Source organism: Symphalangus syndactylus, chromosome 6 (assembly GCF_028878055.3).
Source record: "Symphalangus syndactylus isolate Jambi chromosome 6, NHGRI_mSymSyn1-v2.1_pri, whole genome shotgun sequence".
In the NCBI taxonomy this organism is placed as follows: domain Eukaryota; kingdom Metazoa; phylum Chordata; class Mammalia; order Primates; family Hylobatidae; genus Symphalangus; species Symphalangus syndactylus.
This window is the reverse complement of record NC_072428.2, coordinates 59,386,352-59,406,510: the sequence shown is the minus strand read 5'-3', so window position 1 is coordinate 59,406,510 and position 20,159 is coordinate 59,386,352. Positions and strand designations below refer to the sequence as shown.

The following is a 20,159-nucleotide window of genomic DNA, read 5'->3' as shown; positions in this document are numbered from 1 at the left end:
TCTCTGAGGTACTAGAACCGTTGTCTGGAGCATGGCTTCATAAACCTCAATGTACACAGAAATCACCTGGGGATTTTGTTTAAATGCAGATACTGATTCAGTAGGTTTGGGGGAGGCCTGTCATTCTGCATTTATGCTCAGCTCCTAGGTGAGCTGATGCTGATGACCATACATGAGGGGCAAGGATCCAGTCATGATTCTCAAGCTCACATCAGGATCACTCAGGAAGCTTTTTGAAATAATGCCAATGCCCAAGCTCCACACCCAGGGATCTGATTTCACTCACCAAGGGTGGGGTTTGCGCACCATTATTTTCTAAAATCGCCACAGATAATTTGAATGTGAGGCCAGATTTGAGAATCACTGGTCTAGAACTATGACAGACAGAGGCCATGGTTAGCTTGTCTTTATATCTCTAGCACCCAGTCAGCTGTTAATCCATGAACTCAAAGAATTGAGAAATCATACATGTGTCATATCAACCATGCATGAAGATTCTTTCTTAAGCCTCTGAACAACTCCTACTTCAGCCTCCAGACTCCATCTGCCTTTCCCTCCCATCTCTAGAACATCAGCTGCCATTATTTGGTGGGTTATGGTGGGTCAGGGACACTGTGCTGTTATCATTCCCATTTCCCATATGTGACTATTGAGGCTCAGAGAGGCAAAGTAACTTGCCCACAGTCATAAGTAGTGGACTAGGCTCTGAATCTAGGCCTATTTGACTCCAAAGTCTACCCCTTTGTCTACTATTTTGTTGTTGTTAACTCCTTCTTCATGTTTTGTCAGTCTAATGAGACCATCACATGTCTCAGCGGCAGCCCTTTCATGGTTTCCCGGTGATCAGGGGGCTGACACTTCATTGTTGATGATAGGCTGCATGAGGATCAAGCAAGACTGTATATGAAGCCACTTTGGACACTGTTATGGGCTACGTGGGCTATGGGATGGATTAGTGGTGGGCATCTTGCCAGTCATTTGAGTATCGGTGTCTTCATTGTCAGGTTCGCCTGGAGTGGCCCACAGACTTAGCCATCAACCCAATGGACAACTCACTTTATGTCCTCGACAACAATGTGGTCCTGCAAATCTCTGAAAACCACCAGGTGCGCATTGTCGCCGGGAGGCCCATGCACTGCCAGGTCCCTGGCATTGACCACTTCCTGCTAAGCAAGGTGGCCATCCACGCAACCCTGGAGTCAGCCACCGCTTTGGCTGTTTCACACAATGGGGTCCTGTATATTGCTGAGACTGATGAGAAAAAGATCAACCGCATCAGGCAGGTTACCACTAGTGGAGAGATCTCACTCGTTGCTGGGGCCCCCAGTGGCTGTGACTGTAAAAATGATGCCAACTGTGATTGTTTTTCTGGAGATGATGGTTATGCCAAGGATGCAAAGTTAAATACCCCATCTTCCTTGGCTGTGTGTGCTGATGGGGAGCTCTACGTGGCCGACCTTGGGAACATCCGAATTCGGTTTATCCGGAAGAACAAGCCTTTCCTCAACACCCAGAATATGTATGAGCTGTCTTCACCAATTGACCAGGAGCTCTATCTGTTTGATACCACTGGCAAGCACCTGTACACCCAAAGCCTGCCCACAGGAGACTACCTGTACAACTTCACCTACACTGGGGACGGCGACATCACACTCATCACAGACAACAATGGCAACATGGTAAATGTCCGCCGAGACTCTACTGGGATGCCCCTTTGGCTGGTGGTCCCAGATGGCCAGGTGTATTGGGTGACCATGGGCACCAACAGTGCACTCAAGAGTGTGACCACACAAGGACACGAGTTGGCCATGATGACATACCATGGCAATTCTGGCCTTCTGGCAACCAAAAGCAATGAAAACGGATGGACAACATTTTATGAGTAAGTACCAAAACAAGGCCATTTGATGATTTTGTTTCATTAATTCATTGTATGATTAGAGGTAAATTGATGGAGTATTTTATTTTAATTCAGGATTTGGGATAAAAACTATTACCTATAATACCTTCTACATGTTCAGATTCCACATGATTTCTCCTACGAAGGAAATGGTCTAGTGGAGAAGGCATAAGCTTTGGAGTCAGAGGAGCTGGGCATCAGTTCCCACTCTACCATGGACTTAATCCCTCTTGACCTTGGTTTCCACATCTGTAGAATGGATACAGCGGATACCTGCCCAGCATACCACAGGGAGATGGTGTAGGTGAAAGGTACTTACGTGATGAAGTGCTAGCATCTTCATATGACCACTGTCCAGAAATGTGGCAAGGGGAGAAGGAACAGGCACATGTGGATGAATTTTCCACATAATTGAAGCTTACATCTTCAAATTCCAAAAAAAACCCTTTTCATTTTAACCATTTTGCCTGGGACTTTTCTTATGAAGTGTATTGCATACCTCCCTTCTCAAACACACTATACAGACATAATGAAACCTTTCTTTTTCTGATTCAGGGTCGTTAATAAGGAACAACAGTTGCATATTATGCTGTAATATGAAGAGAGCTTTCAGGAAGTGGGGTAATGAGAATATAGACCCCTTTGCCCCTGCCTGAAGTGATTTTAAACCATTACTTTATTAGGTCCTGTATCTAAAGGGTAGGTTTCTCCGCCTCCTCCCTCAGGGTTGCGCTGTGATGTCACTATTTATTTCAGTCCTAGTGCCCACCTCAAGTAGCTCATTTCTCTATTCTTCATCCAGTAGAGGACTTCTTAAGAGGTGTGATCAGAGAACCAGAAGTTCAACTTATTATAATCCTAGCCACGATTAAATATATTTATCTGGGGTGTTCCTCTAGGAGATATTTTAATGAATGGACTAACATCGCTCTTTCTACTTAGATTTTTTAAGCTGCTTTTTGAGGTCTTAGCCATGGTTCAAACGACTGAGATTGCTGAGTATGTCACCATTAGATAAGCATGTGAGAGGTGGGGAAGGAACTAGCCTTGTTGAGTATTAGCTGTGGGCTAGGAGCTACACCACTGCATTTAATCCACACAACAGCTCTGAGGATGGGTGATATTATCCATTTTACAGACATAGAAACTGAGGCTCTGAAGGCACCTTCGCCCACTGTTTGCTAGTGAGACGTGGCAGAACAGGGATCGCAGTCCAAGTCTGATGCCAGAGCTTGGGCTTTCTCAGTGCTGCCCTGCTGCCCTCCCTGCATCCTACCCCTGCACCAGTGCCACACTGAGTTTGTTAATTCCAAATGAACCTGACTCTTTAAAGTTTTTCTCAAGCTTGATCAAGCATCAGTTTCTAACAGTCCTAGCAAAATCCAAAGGAAAAGATCTGTAGTTGATTTTTAAATGTAATTTGAACAAACATGTCACAGCGATTTGTACAAAGTTCACTGGCTAAATTCCTTTCTCCAAACAAGGACCTTGTTAATTACAAAGAAAAGACAAAGATCCAGGAAAACAGCAATTATCTTGATTAACTCATTGGAATGGAAATACGCTAAATAATTCCATTTTGCCCATTGCCTGATGGAAATCTCTTATACATTATTTAGCCAATACAGGGGTTTCTTTGTCAGAGCAAGTCTGTGCACTCAATTAGTTCCCAAGGTCACTCCCTCAGATCCCAAACCGAATGCTCACACATCACTGCATCCGTTACGCTCCACCACCCCTGAAATCTAAAACGGTTTCCTACACTTCTACCAGGAAAGATCCCTCCCTTTCTTTCCTTGATGAAATATGCAGCTATAGTTGATGTTTAGTGAAGAAGGAAAAGTTTTTACAGTTGCATTTTTATAAAATGGCATCTGGAATTCCAAAGTCTGCACTTCATCGCAGTACCCGAGAGTGGTTATCCTTGTTGACACAAACCAGAAGTGGTAGACAAAAGTCCTAAAATAGAAAGGGAAACTAGTTTTTTTTGTTTTTGTTTTTGTTTTCTGAGATCCTACTATGTGCCAGGCTCTTTCCCATTTAATCTTCACAGCAACCTCAGATGGCAGGAATTATCATCCACATTGTTTACATATGAAGTACAGAGAGATTAGATAACGAGCCTGAAACTACACAGTGAGTATATAGCAGAACCAGAACACAAGTCCGTGTTCTTTCAACTGTACTGGCTAGGGTCACCTACATTCTTTGTGCCTTATCTGTATGATAGGGATGAAAATAGTTATGTATTTCATAGGAATAGTATGAGGTTCAAATTTCAGTGAGATAAAATATGGAAAGCTCAGTGTCTGATTGATTATAAGTACTCAGATGATAGCTGCTGCAGTTGTTGTTGTTGCTGCTGCTGCTGTTGTTGTTGTTGTTAATGCATGCAACATTAGTGGCAGTACCAGTAATTGCAGAAGTGTTGTTTAGGTGTAAAAGGTATTTCGCAGGAGCAATTGCAAGTAAACTAATCAAAAGAGCAGACAGAAGTTTTAATTGAGGTAGGTCGGAATCAGAGGTCAGGTGAGAAGAGCAGAATCAAGTATGAGAGATCAAGAAATGAACTAAGAAAGAAGTCAGATCCCTGAGAATATCCAAAGTCTGCTGGAAAAATAACATGCAGAGTCACCCAAGGCAAAATGCTCCAGCTCAGACTGAGAATGAGGCAAGGGTGCCAGACGCCTATTTTCACCGGCTGCGAGCCATGTGACTCAGGGACAGGCTAGCTGGCCTCCAGACCCAAGTCTCAACCAGACAGAAATAATCCCCTGCCCTACCCCATTTCTGGGCCATTATGAGGACTAAAAAACTAAATAAATACTGAAAGGAAAAATACTTTGCAAACTATGAGGCTATCTAGAATTAGAGGTGTAAAGATATTTCATTATGGTGTTTCTTAACAAGGATTTGGACAGATTTTGCCAATGAAAATTATAGTGAATTTTCTACCTTTAGCTTCATGAGGCAGTTTAGTAGATTATAACTGAAATGTTCCATTTTTCTAAAAAAAAAAAATTGCCCAGGCTTGCCTGTGACATAGGCTATTATTGAAACAAGCTGTTTGTTTATTTGGTTGGTTGGTTGGTTGGTTTGGTTGGTTTGGTTTTTGAGATGGAGCCTCGCTCTGTTGCCCAGGCTGGAGTGTGATGGTGCGATCTCGGCTCACTGCAACCTCCACAGTTCTCCTGCCTCAGCCTCCTGAATAGCTGGGATTACAGGCATCTGCCACGATGCCCGGCTAATTTTTGTATTTTTAGTAAAGACGGGGTTTCACTATGTTGGCCAGGCTGGTCTTAAACTCCTGACTTCAAGTGATCCGCCCACCTAGGCCTCCCAAAGTACTGGGATTACAGGCATGAGCCACCGCAGTGGCCTGAAACAAGTTTTAAGTCAGCTTTGCCGATCCTCTTAACAGATTAAATAGTACACCTAACATAAACATCACACACTTCAGAGCACCTTGATTTACAGAGTTCACAGTTTTGGAGAATCAAGGTTACTTTCCTCCCCTCAGCCCACAGGTCTGCTGGTAGGAACCTCAAAGGAGTCTGAAACGCAGTCCCCATCTCCCATGTGTGGCATCGTTACTCTCAGACTTAGCTCCTGGTCAGATGGCATTTGGTGGCTGAGAAAATGGCCTGATAAGTATGAGGCAGGTTCCAGAATTGACTTGCTGGACGGATATGAGCAACCCCCTTCCCTGAGTTTCATAGGGGAAGGGGCTCTGGCCTCCCACAGTGCCCTGTGACAACTCCTATTATAATTATGCTCACCTTAACTACTGTGAGACCCTTACAAATTTGTCTTTGCATCAAGCTTAGGGTTTGCCAACTAGTCGGCTGACAAATAGTCAATATTTTATAATGACATGTAAATTCAGAATGGAAGGGCAATAGAGACAGGAAGAAAAGATATGCTGTCGTGAGAAGAATGCTAGATTCACGTCTGAGCACCAGCACTGCCAGTGCTCCCAACGGGACATAGAATTCAACCGAAATGGGTCAAATGAAGAGATTTGGTCTCTGGTTTTTACTTGGGGATAGGAAAGCTGGAAAGTGCATCATTCCCAATCTTATCATGAAAATAAGCCAGACAAAAGGTAAATTCGTGCATTTCCTTGAACTCCTTCTCTGAGGTCAAATCCAAGGAGAGACAGAGTCTTGCAGAAAGAGACAAGATGTGGGCCCTGGCTTGGCTGGGGCAGATGCACCAGCCCTGGGGAGAAAGAGTTCAGCTGGGATGGCTGGTGAATTCACAAAGGCTAAGTGTGTACTGGCAAGAGAGTCTGAAGCCCTTGGAGGCTATAGCCGTTGGGCAGGTCCATGTCTTCTTAGGGACTTTTTTTCTCTACAAATCCCACCAGGAGTTTTCCCACAGAAAAGAGTGAGGAAAGATTTAAGAAGAAAGTGTCCCTTGTGGTAGACCTGGGGGAAGGTCACAGCAGCTGCTGAGGGAGGAGCATACACCCCTGACCACTCTACCCAGACCCTGCTCACCTCATCTTCCATCAGGAACAACACCCTTCATCTGTGAAGAGAAGGGCAGAGAACACTGTCCTGCCTAGGCACCGGGGAAAATCCTTTCAGCTGAATGAGGGAAGAAAAGAAATGGAAAAAAAAAAAAATCCCACATACCTGAGAGTCAGAACCCTAGCAAAGGCTTTGCCACCACCATAGTTAGCTGAAAGACTAAAAGCATCAGTGAAGGGCAGAAGACTGCTGGGAGGCAGTTAGAGAGTGGCAGGAACATGGAAAGAGACCCTCTCTGAGTGAGCACAGAGGGAGGACCCAAGGGCTGAACTGTGGACCTTGAGGGAAAAAAACCCTCTGGCAAACCAGTTTCGCATCCTAAACACAGGGAATCGCTAAGGGAATTTAAAACCTGTGATGCACAGAGGTTAACCATAAACAAACTTCAAATCCTAAGTTCACCCAAACCCCCTCACAAAAGTCCTAGCAGAAGGAAACTCACACCCATTTCCAGGCATAAACCTGTCACTCAGGCTCTACCATGCTACACAAGATGTCACGCTTTCAACTGAATGTACAAAAGGGCAAGAAAAGGCAACACATTCCCAAGAGGCAAAGAAATAATCAGAATCACGTTCAGCTATGACACTGGTGTTGAAACTGTCAGAGAATTTAAAATAACTGTAATTATTTTAAAGGCTCTAATGGAAAAGGTGAACAATGTGCAAGATCAGATGGATAATTTTAGCAGAGAGATGGAAACGATAAGAAAGAATCAAATGGAATTGTTAGAAATGAAAACCACGGTTATAAGGATGAGGAATGCCTTTGATGGGCTGCTCTCTCCAGAGGACACAGCATGACACAGCTGAGGAAAGAAGACAGTTAATAGAAATTACCCAAACTAAAATACAGAGAGGAAAAAAAAGAGTGTAAAATGCAGAACATGGTATTCAAGATCTGTGGGACAACATCCAACAGTCTGATATACATGTAATTGGAATTCCAGGAGAAGAGGGAAAAAATAGGACAGAAGAAATATTTGAGGAAATAATGGCAGAGAATTACCCATAATTAATAATGGACACCAAACCACAGATCCAAAAAGCTCAGAAAACACCAAGCAGAATAAACACACACACACACACACACACACACACACACACATTTCTAGCCATATATTCAAATGGCTGAATTAAAAAAGAGAGACAGAAAACCTTAAAAGCAGCCAGGAAAAAAAAAAAAGTATTTTATAAGAGGAACAAAGGTAAGAATTACAGCAGACTTCTCATCAGAAACTGTGCAAGCCAGAAGACAGAAATGCTGAAAGAAAAAGAAAAAAGAAAAACTGTCCACAGCCAGGCACGGTGGCTCACACCTGTAATCCCAGCACTTTGGGAGGCCGAGGCAGGTGGATCACCTGAGGTCAGGATTTCGAGACCAGCCTGGCCAACATGGTGAAATCCCACCTCTACTAAAAATACAAAATTAGCTGGGCATGGTGGTGGGCACCTCTACAGGTGCTCTACAGTAGTCCCAGCTACTCGGGAGGCTCAGGCAGGAGAATCGCTTGAATCCAGGAGGCGGAGGTTGCAATGAACCAAGATCGTGCCATTGCACTCCAGCCTGGGCAACAAGAGTAAAACTCTGTCTCACAAAAATAAACAAACAAAAAAATCATCCACTCAGATATTATATTCAACAAAAATATCTTTCAAATGAAGACATGTTATAGAGGTATAGGCAGCGGTAAGGGAACCTAGAAAGAATGCTAATAGCCTGGGCAACATAGCAATACCCATCTCTACCAAAAAAAAATTTTAATTAGCTGGATGTAGTGGCACACACCTGTAGTCCTAGCTACTCAGGAGGTTGCGGCAGGAAGAGCACTTTTCAGCCCAGGAGTTCAAGGCTGCAGTGATCCATAATCACACCACTGCACTCCAGCCTGGGCAACAGAGTGAGATCCTGTCCCTAAGCAAATTAATTAATTAACTAAAAATAAAAATAAAGAAAGGACGCTGAGGCACCCAGGCACTAAAAACAGTGAATAGCCATTACCAACCCCCAGGCTGCAGAGCAAGGTGGGAAAGTTGAAGGATATCGTGACTGAAGTGCAGGGGGAGCTGTAATGATGAAGGAGAAGCCCCCTGGTTGAAGCTGAAATCATGGATCCACGCAGCCACTGTTAGAGATTCGGCACTGGAGGAAAGAAGGAGTGAGGAGTGAGGAAAACCTTCTGAATTCCAGTCTCTTGCCCGTGCCTACCACGGACTTAGCTTAACCAGAAGTGAGCCAGCGAGAGTGCCCCAGTGACACAGTCTGCAGGGGTCAGCTGCTCTGGGCAGCGAGAGGACAGAGAATGGATCTGGGAGGTAGGGGGAACAGAGAATAACCAGCGCAGAGACTGACTGGCTGTGTGACATGTTAGCCATGACTGGCCAAGCCAGGGTTCAGCCCCAGATCTGCCTGAACCCTAAGCACTTCCCACCAGAGGCACCACCTCAAGTACAGTACGGCAGAGTGGGCCAGATCTTGGGAATCCTGAGGGCTAGAATTCATTTTGGGTACTTAATTTTGTAGGAAATGGACAGCAAGTACAAGGTTTTAATGCAGAAGCCACAAAGTGCTCTGGCTCTGATCCAGTTTTGGAGTAGCTAATGATGTCGTGATGACATCTATTACAGTGATATGGGCCAGGGGAACTATTGGTGTGCCTGGGCCAGGAACCATAATTATCCACAGACAATACAGTGCCCAGTTCCCTGACACGATGATGGTGTTGTTTGAAACAATCAGAAATGAGAGTCATACAAATCAAATCTTATTTTTTAACCAAAAAGTTAAGATCAGCAAAAGTTTAGTATCAGAGGGCAATTCAGCATTTTCCTTGCCAGCCGTGCATAGTAAGTGGCTCGAGATGAAGTATTGAGTGTGAAAAAGAAAGCCTTGCAGTGTGTGTGAAGATATCCTTTAGCAATCCTCTTCTGAGATCCAAGTTCACAGCAACTATATGAATCTTTTTTTTTGAGATGGAGTCTCACTCTGTCGCCCAGGCTGGAGTGCAACGGTGCGATCTCGGCTCACGGCAACCTCTGCCTCCCGGGTTCAATCGAATCTCCTGCCTCAGCCTCCTGAGTAGCTGGGATTACAGGCACCCAGCCACCGTGCCTAGCTAATTTTTACATTTCTAGTAGAGACAGCGTTTCACCATGTTGGCCAGGCTGGTCTCGAACTCCTGACCTCAAGTGACCCACCCCCCCCCGCCCTTGGCCTGGGGATTACAGGCGTGAGCCACTGCGCCTGGCCTATATGAATCTTTTATGTGTTTTCTTTCACTGTGCTCCAAAGATGCTTTGGATAAATGGAATGAAGAAAAATCAGTGGGAGGAAATAATGAAAAGCCAGTCATCTGGTCATCACTATCATACCCCCCAACTGGGGGCTTGGCATTGCTGCAAAGTTAATTGCAGTGGTAGCAAGCAAAGCCTCCTGAAAATAAAACAACTGCCAGTCTTCTTGACCCACTGGAGACTTGGAAAAACAGTGTTTTCTATATACCACAGTGATGAACCCAAAGATTTTTATTTGAAACAGCATCATTTTTATGGGAAGCTTGATGAATAAAACACATTCTTTAAGATTAGACAGAACTGACTTTGAATTTATATTCCTCTACGAGCTGTGTGATCTTAGGCAAGTTGCTTATCCTCTCTGAGCCTCCTCTTCACCATTTGTGAAATGATGATAATAATAATGCCTACATCAAAAGATGGTGATGAGCATGATGCTTGGTACCTAAAAGGCACCACGTGAATATTAGTGACCTTTCTCCACCTCATTTGGACAAGGAAGGGTAAAACAAATGAACTTCTTCGTTGCTGTCAGCCCATGTCTTGAATCAACAACAATATCTATTATTTACTCATATATTTATTCATTAAGTAAACATGTACTGAGTACTGTCTACCTGCTGGGTACTCCTCTGGGCACTAAGAATACAGACAAGGTCCCTGTCCTCATGGAGCTTATATTAGGAGGAGACAGACAACAAAGAACAAATAAATAATAAGTATAGTGAGGTCAATAACAAAATATGATACAAAGGTTGGGAGGATTTAATCTGTCTTAGAAGCGGTGGTCAGGGAAGACCTCACTGAAGTGATAACATTTGATCTGAAATATGAATGATGACAGGAACAAGCCATACCAACACTGGAGGGAAGAGCATTCCCGCAGAGGGAACAGGAAGCATGAGCACCCCAGCATGAACTGACTTTGGCATGTTTGGGGACCAGAAGCAGATACAGAGAGAAGAAGGATGTGCTGAGGAGTGACGTTCCGGGTGAAGTCAGAAAGAAAGGCAGGAAGGAGCCAACATTCAGCCAACATTCATTGACATCAGGAAGCACACGCTATATGCCACACACTCTAAGCTACGGGGATACAGCAGCGTCCAAATGAAGTCCCTACCCTCAGGGAGTTGACATTCCTCTGAGGGCAATCTCCTGGGGTCCTGGGGGCCCTGGGAAGAAGTTTCCCGTTCTTCCCTTTCATTTTAAATACATTACCTGTTTTGGTCTTCATATGTCTCTATGAAACAGGATTATTATCCCCATTTATAGAAGAGAAAACAGAGGCTCACCGAGGTTATATGATATAGCCTGCCTGAAATTGTATCATTTGTGGTGGAGACTTGATGGTTAGGAGGAACACAGAGCCAAGTGCCCATCCTCTAGATCACATTACTGGCAAGTATAGAGCCAGGATGCAAAGCCTAGACCATCTGGCTCCAGAGAACTTTTTAAAAAACTATTCCTTTCATTCCTCTTGGTTAGAAAGAAAGAAAATTTGCCAGTACTTTGTGGGTCCCCATAATGAAAGCTGTCACAAATGTAACTAAGCCGTTGTCCCGATGCCACCCAATCATGGGGCTGGGACTTGAGGCAGCCACTTGGAGCCCAGAGAGTTCAGAGAACTGCCCCTTCCAGGTCCCTGCACTTTGTTGTAGCAGCTCTGTGGTGGAGAAGAAAGAGTTCTGTAGAGGTGGCTCACAGGGCAAAGGTATGCAGGGCCCAGAGGACTGGCAACCCTACTTCTTCCCATCCACAGTCAGAAGGAGCAGTTCTGGTGGGATAATTACAGGTATTGATCAAGCAGCAAAGAGATCCAGGTCATTTCTCAAGCTCTGGAAGGTATTACAATGAATGAATAAGAGACAAGAAAATTTTATAAATTGATTGCTCTATATGATGTTCATTTAATTAAGACATTCAGTCCTTCTAATGGAAAATTTGAAGAGTGGAAATTACTGTTTTTTTTGACCATCTCATATAAAATGAAAACCAGATCTTGAAGGCATGGGGCCTTTTCATTGTATCTTCTTTAGGCTCAATTTAATTATGCCTTACAAGCTACCTTCAATAATAATCGCAATTGTCTGCCTTTATACAAAGCTCGTTTCTGTCTTCAAGACTAAAACTCTAGGGAGATACCTAGGGAGATTGCCAAAGTATTATTTAGTAAGAGTTGTTTTTTCCATATTTTGGCATTCAGCAAGTGTTTATCATGTACCTACTGTGTGTCCAGCTTGTGCCAAGTCCTGTAGGAGGGAATGTGTGAATGAATCATGGTGTCTCCTCTCCCACAAAGCAGGAGAGAGGCCTTGCACATCCAATCCTGCATTCATTTATTTGTTCAGGCAGCATTCCCTGCCTGTCCTCTCTATGCCAGTTCCAATGCTGGTGAAGCAGAGATGAACTGAGAGCCAGTCCTCCAGGGTCACGCTGCTGGCAGGTGGCAGAACCCAGGTGGTGTCAATCCACAGACTCCACAGACCTGTTCTGACCTTAAGCACTCACAGTCCAAAGAGGGGGACAACTTGTACATCAACACTGCAGTGCAGGGCAGGCATTCTAGGACAGAGCTGTGCACAGGATATCACTGGGAGAAGGGACAGGAAAAACCAGGGAGGGCTTTAGGAGGTGGCATTTGAGCGAGGCCATGGTAGAAGTGGTGTCAAAGTGACATCTGACCCCTAATTAACAATCTATCAATTCTTATCTGTAAAACACCACAAATAGCTTTGCAGTGTCTTGCATGGTATAATAAAATCTTTTTCATGTGGTTAGGTCAGGAAAGTAGACAGTCCGAGTGAATAGTCTTATTTTAATAAAGAGTATGTACAGGGATTACAGGTGTTCAAAGAATCAGCCTAGAACAGCATCCCCATCCCATTAAATGGGGATCTTCCTGTTGATTTAAAAGATGACTCAGGATCTGACTGGACCCAGCTTAATCATGAATCACAGATACAGTTAAGATGACCAGGGCAAAACCAGTTTTGGGGGGTCTTGATTTTTAGCTCAAAAACTTGGAGTACCCTAGTACTATTTGGCTGAAAATGCCTGGAAATTGTTATCTTCAACTTGCCCTGTAAGTGAGACTCTCTATGCACAGCCTGGCATTTGAGGCATCTGCCTCCCCAGATGGCCATGCTCGTGAGCTCTCACGTGTGCTTTTACCTTGCTTGTCACAACACTTTTCTGATTATAAAAATAATCCATGTTTATTATTTTTAAATCATGGGAATATATATAAATAAGCAATTCAAATCACCTGTAATTCTACCTCCCAGAGATAACCACTGTCAATATTTTTGTATGTTTCCTTCCTGTTCAAATTTCCAGTGGCCACAAATGGTTAAAAAGAATCCCAGCCTCTCTCAGAGTTGAAGGGAGCAGAGCTCTGAGAGGGTCTCCATGTGAGAGAAGTCTTTGGACATGCATCTCAGATCTCTACTCCAAGACACCCTCCTTCCTAGCCGCCGTCTCTCAGAACTACTGCTCACTTAGCTCTGCGGGGCAGTCCACCCCTTTGACCACCCATTCCAGGTTTCAGCCTCCCCTAGGCCAGACTGACCTTTTCCTGGAAGAACCTGACTCCTTACTAAGAAAGAGAAAGGAGAAGTCATGGCAACACATGGGTTTTTGAAGCCCCCAGCCACCCACAGGAGAGTCTCTGGTAGAGCCACAGCCTTGCCTGCAGCCCTGCCCGGGGAGTGTAGTCGAGGCCACAGCACTGCCATCCTGAAAAGGCCCCAGCCGCAGAGGCATCCAACTTCCCCAAAGGCCACCGGCCCATCCGCCAGAATTGGTCTTAGGCCAAAAACAGGGGTGATTTATTCAGAAGACCTCCACCAATGCCTCCTCTGTGGCAGAGTGTGCCAGGGACTGTTAGATTCAGTGTAGAGTGCTGTGATCAGTGCCAGGCGCAGGCACGGAAACAGTTGGCAAATGGCAGAGTCTGTAGTGCAGCACCCAAGTCTGACCTTGGGCAGAGAATTCCTGAGCAAAGGCCTGCCTAATCTCACCCACCAAGTCTCCCCTGATACCGTAGGAGCTGCAGGCCCAGGAATCCCAGCAAGAAGCCAGGCCCAGCTGAAGGAAGACCCTGGACAGAGCTGAACTCTCTGATGTTTCATTGCCCCATTGTGAAAACCCTCACAGGAACCCAGGGGCCAGCTTTACCCCAGAAGTAAAAACAAAACAGTTAAAAAAAAAAAAAAAGGCCAGTAGGGAGACCCGAAGTACACAGGGGCAACCGTGTCCAGGAAGTCAGTAAGGAATATTGCCATGTAGAGGAAGAACTGTGTCCCCATTCACACACAAGTGCAAAAAGGCTATTTAAACCTGCCTTTTTACACTTCAGCCTCCCCTAATTAAAAACAATTATTAAAATGTTAATAGCCCACTCCTGCCAGGGAGGAGCGCATGTGATGAATACTTGCAAATGGACGGTACAGAAATGTTCATTGAAGACAGAGAGGCAGGTGGCAGTTTGGAAGCAAATAGATCTGGGTTTGAATTTTGATTCTACCCACACTTAATTAGCTGTGTGACCTTGAGCAGGTGACTTCACTTTTCCAAGCCTCAATTTCTGATCCTCCAAAAAGGAGATAATACATACCTTTTAGACAAGGATTAAATGAGGATTACATGAGAAATGTATTAAATGAGGATGACATGAAAATGCATGAAAAGCAACTAGCACCATGCCTCGTATATTGGAGGTATTCAATGATGGTAGGTATTTCTTTTATTATTATCAATCAGGAGAATAGCAAAGAGAATTAAGATTCAATTATGATGCTTTAGAAAGACCATACCTGAGCAAAGCTGTGGGAGTTCTAAGAGTTGCAGATACAAAAATGCTTAGTGCCAGATGTAAAATCTAGATGGAAGGGGTTGCAAGAGGCAAGACGCCATTTATCTAGGCTGAGTCCTGGTTTGAATTCAGAATCCCCTTTTCCCAGAATGTGTAGAAACCTAGGAAACCCCTGGGTAATAGCCCCCATTTCTAGTGTTTTTCAGGAAAACCTGTATAACCAGTTATTGCGGGTTTTGCAGAGGGTATTCAGGCATCAAGCTTGATTTGATTACATCATTTCTGGGGAGTCCTCCAGTTCTAAGATTCTGGGTCAGCTGTCTCATTATGGCCACCATCATCTCTCCCCTTCACAGTTGAATTCTAGTTTATAGCTGTACTCCTGGGCAGTAGGCAGGTCAGTGGTATCATCCCCACTGGGTTAGGGAAGGGCGACTCAGGGAGGTCAGTTATTTTCCTGCAGTTGGATATCAGCAGGTGGAGTCACATCCTGAAATCTATGTACCAGGTCCTGTGCAAAAGATGTGGGAGACATAGGAATGTATCCAGCCAGAAAGAAAAGCAGAGCACAGCAAAACCATGGCATGAGGTAGAATGCGCCAAGTTCCAGCTAGAGCACCATTATATTTCTACTACTCAGTGCCACCCCTTGGTTTCCAGGTACGACAGCTTTGGCCGCCTGACAAATGTGACCTTCCCTACTGGCCAGGTGAGCAGTTTCCGAAGTGATACAGACAGTTCAGTGCATGTCCAGGTAGAGACCTCCAGCAAGGATGATGTCACCATAACCACCAACCTGTCTGCCTCAGGTGCCTTCTACACACTGCTGCAAGGTAAGTCAGGTGGGGGCCAGGGGACTTTGAGGCAGAGGGGTGGGAAGACCCCTTTGGAGGAGGATGGCACAAGAAATAGGCTGCTGCTGGAGCTGCCCAAGGACAGGAAAGCATTGCAACTCTCTGTATTATCGCCTAATTTGCAAAATATACCAGCCTGAGTCAAGTAAATTCTCTCTAAGAAGCTTCAGAATAATATTTTATTGTCCTATCCTGTTATCAGAACAAAGGGTAGGGAATTCATTAGCTGCTAATCCAAGTGACCTCGCTATTCTGCCATCCTAATGACTCCCAGAATAACAGACGCACTCACACTGGCGTAGGTGAGGACAAAGAACGAGAATAATTACACATAGTTATGAAAGGGATTTGATTATGGAGAAGTCCTTCCTGAAGCCCAGGTGAGAAGGTTTGTGCCTCTTCCAGGATTTCATAGAAAAGAGACCCTTCTTCTCTGCATTTGTCACATCATCCTGTTATGGGTTGGTCTTTTAGCTCCAAGTAAAAAGATTTCACAATGATGAAATCTTGCTGTTAATTATCTGCCTCAATTGTTCTGGTGGGATGTGGTGACCCAGGTGGGCTTGCAGCTTTGTCAGATTTAATAAACTTGAAAAGAAAGAAGCCATCACCAGGGAAAGCTCTGCCTGATTCTTCCTGCCCGCTGGATGGCTCTTCGTACTTCCAAAGGCTTTCACACGAAGCAGCGAAAGGAGCCTCAGGCTAAGAGTCAGAGGCCCAAGTTCTAGTTCCGACTCTGCCACCACATCACCCACGGTGACCCTTGGTTTCTTCTCCAGGAAAAGAAAGCAAGCTGAAGCTGTGTGGAATGGGGTGGAGCAGTGAGAAGAGCAGGGGTTCTTGTTGGACAATTTGGGTCCCTGTGCCCGCCGTGTCAGTTCCCACCTGTGTGAACTGGCTGGAGTCACTCTTCTTCTCTGAGCCTTGGTCTCTGGGTCTGGGAAATGGGGCTGAATTTTAACACCTGCCCCACAGGGCTGCTCAGTCGATCTCTTTAGTCAATGTAGTGACCAGCATGAGCCAAGCACATACTTTTGCTCGATAAGCAATACTATTTGATTCATTGAGTAATTAATTAATTAGCAAGCAGTTTAACTTACCATGAGAAAATAAATGTCTGTATATTCTTACAACCACTTTTATTCCCAAATTTAGTCCTTTGCCTTTCAAAGAGCTCCAAGAACAATAAAGGTTCTCAAAGAAAGAGAAACCACACACTGGAATTCCTTCCTCACCAAGCACCTTTAACCGTGGTTTCTGAGGAAAACTCAGTGTTTTGTCTGTTCTCACACAATAGCCATCAACAGAAGACTTCTGTGACCAAATATAAGCAGAGGAGGTGGGGTTCTCCCTACAATCAAGCAGGCAATCAGCTCTGCAGTGGACACCAGCTGGGTGTCCCTCAACTCAATTCCAACACTATCTACCTGGAGATAGCCTCAAATCCCACAGGTTGAGGGCTCAGTCCCCAAAACTAGCCCCCCCACCCTGACATCTACCATACTTCAGACACCAGTCACAAGTCTGGGCCTCTGGAACTTCTATCTGACTGGCTTCTAGTTGAGGTTTTCATGACTGCTTCTTTGGGTTCAGTTAATTTACTGGATCAGTTCACAGAACTGGAGAAATACTTGTATTTACCAGTTGATCATAAAGGACATTATCAAGGATATAGATGAAGAGATGTGTATGCCAAGATATAGGGTAAGGGGCGTGGGGCTTTCACACCCTCCCCAGGCACATCACCCTCACCCCTCCATGGACCTCCGTATGTTCAGCTCCCCAAACTCTGTCTTCTTGGGCCTTTTATGGAGGCTTCATTGGATAGGCATGATTGACAACCATGTAGAAATGTGATTGAACCCAGCAAGGCCTGTGTCTTCAGATTCTTCTTGGCCTCTCTGTGCAGCACTCATTCCTTCCTCCAGGATGTGGAGCAGGATCCCCTCTGAAATGTAGGTCTTATGACCCACAGTCAGATTAGAGTCCTGCCTTGGAGAGAAAGGCAGGAGAAGGTCAGAGAGAGAGGCAGACAGATTGTTTCGTAAGGCCTGCTTCTGAGTCCTGAAGTGCCTCAACATTAGAACAAAAGACTATGACAAGGGGTATAGGAGTTATGAGCTGGGAACTATGGATATATAATCGTATCACAAGTGGGTTGGGACAGACCTCAGGGATTTATGCTCTGACTGGATTATTGCCAAGAGAAGATACAACTTCTGAGGCAGCCAAGATCTTGCCTGACCAAGGACTGCAGGACCACCAATTACTCAGACATCTTGTCCTTCAGGCCTGTCTTCTTCCCTGTGATTAAGAATTATCCATCCATTCCATACTGCTAAACTGGCTGTGAGTATTTTTCTCAAAGGTTCATGTGGGCTTTCTTATATTTGGGCAACTTCTTAAAATTTGAAAGTGCCACATTCCTCAGTTTTTAAATGTACCATCAATTTAATAACAACTTTTTAGGCAGAGGGAAAAAAGTCACACTGTTCAAAAGGCATACGTGGACACATTCCAATTTCAAAAAACATTAAAATGTGAAAAGAAAAATCACTTCTTGGAATCCAGGAAACATGGTACCTGTTTTTCCTCTTTGGTAGCTCTGCCAAGCTCTTTCCTTCTTGAGTACCAGGCTCAGATGCTCAGTTTTGCAGCTGCCTCACTAGAGTCTTTGTGAAAAGCTCTTTCGGTTTCGTCTTCTGTTTAAACTGTGGGAAGTAATAAGAAGTAGCTGCTAATGAGCAGTGGCCTTGGGAAGTCACAGCCCACATTAAATGGGATCATCTGAGTTGGGCCTTCACAGATGCTGTTCCCTCCAAGTCACCGTTAATGGACATATGTGGATTCAGCAAGGAACGGCTTTAAAGGATAAATTGACACAGGCTTTTTCACCATTCAAAGGCAGAAAAATATAGATTGTCAGTGAATAATGCATATCAAGTTTGAGGCAGATTTTAGAATTTTGCATGTGTGAGAGAGAAAGATGGAGAGAGGAGGGAGTGGGGGGGTACCTATTTTATGCCATTCTAGCAGAAAAGATTCAGTGAGGGTTTCCCATGAAAACTATCTTAGTGCTTATAACTTAGTGCTTATAATTGCTTAATAACTCTTTTTAGTGCTTGACATAGCCTGGAACATAACTAGTTTCATCCAGCAAAGATTTACTGAGCACATATAATCCTAACGATGATGATAGCTAACATTTTTGGAGCACTTATTAACTGCAAAGCGTATTTTCAGCATTTTACATTAAGCAGTACCTTATAAGGTACCTCATATAGTACCTCATATGCCTAGGAGGTAAGTATTATTGTCTCCGTTTTCTGAATGAAGGCAGTGAGAGGCACTCAGAGGTTGAGTAGCTTGCCCCAGTCACACACCTAATTGGGTGTTTGGACCCAGACAAACAGGCTCTATAGAACCTATTCTCTTAACTGCCAATCTAAAGACAAGGGGCCCTATTCCAGGACCATGATCAGCACTAGAGAAGTTCACCATGATATGTGTGTGTCTGTGTGTCTGTGTGTGTATGTGTGTGTGTGAGAAATGGGATGGTAGAGATAGAGGAGAGACAAAAGACACACATGACAGTGACTAGCATAGTGCCAGGCACATAAAACCAGTGACAGCTAACATTTACATACCACTATATGCCAAGTACAGTTCTCAGCTCTTCATATTCATGATCTCACTCAATCCTCAGAGCATCCTGCAAGGCAGGGTACAATTATTGTCCCAGTGTACTGATGAAGTACCAGAGGCATGGAAGGTTAAGAATTTGGCCAAGGTCTTACAACAAGGCAGCCGCAGAGCTGGAACCTGAGCCGAAGTAGCCTGGCTCTAAAGCCAAGCTCTTAATCTCTGTGCCATAGTGCCTCTCACAGCACGCACTCAAATATTGGAGAATTTATTCATTAACAGAGCAGTGACTCCCACACCTCTCAGCTGCACTGAGGAGGCCCATAGAGAGGCTGAGGGGTGTACAGGACAGGGAGTCATACATTCTGGCAAGTGGAACAGGGGAAGCTTCTGGAAAGAGATGACATTTTAGCAGAGCTTGGAGGGAGTCTTGAGACAGTACTTACTGAAGAGGGGGGCAGTGCAGAGGAAACAGCCAAGGAAGGGCCAGAGACAGGAGAATGCAGCGCAAATCCGGAGATAGTATTTTTATCTATAGAAACAAACTCTATGTGTATTTTACAGCTGAAATTTACTTTTTTCACCATAAGTTTCGTTTAGTTAAAAATCTAAGTTAAAATGTTTTAAATCAAATTTAAAACTTCAAATCATATCTATATTTAAATCATTGTCATATGCCTGTGACAATGATTTAAAATATGTTTGTTTTATGTATTTTTTTTGGCATTCTGTCAGTGGTTTAAGTGTCAGAGTTATTTTTCACCTTGTTATAAAGAACATTGTTACCTTAGAGTGTATCAAGAGCCTTAAAAATGTTCAACCTGCCAGGTATGGTGGCTCACACTTGTAATCCCATTGCTTTTGGAGGCTAAGGTGGAAGGATTGCTTGAGCCCAGGGGTTCAAGACCTGCCTGGTCAAATATCGAAACCTGGTCTCTACAAAATATTTTAAAAATTAGCCGGGTGTGGTGATGCATGCCTATAGTCCTAGCTACTTGGTAGGCTGAGGTTGGAGGATGGCTTGGGCCCAGGAGTATGAGGTTACAGTGAGCTATGATCACATTGTACTACTGCACTACAGCCTGGGCAACAGAGCAAGACCCTGTCTCCAAAAAAAAAAAA

At 44.4% G+C, this 20,159-nt stretch overlaps 1 protein-coding gene across 1 annotated transcript in view; it reads left to right on the top strand.

Annotated features, from left to right (window-relative positions):
- Window positions 1–20,159, top strand: part of TENM4 (teneurin transmembrane protein 4) — a 3,069,169-nt gene that overhangs the window by 3,027,502 nt on the left and 21,508 nt on the right. The window contains exons 34-35 of the mRNA XM_063641401.1: window positions 1,005–1,882; window positions 15,202–15,374. Of these exons, the coding sequence (XP_063497471.1) occupies window positions 1,005–1,882; window positions 15,202–15,374 (1,051 nt within the window). The remainder of the gene's footprint in view (window positions 1–1,004; window positions 1,883–15,201; window positions 15,375–20,159) is intronic.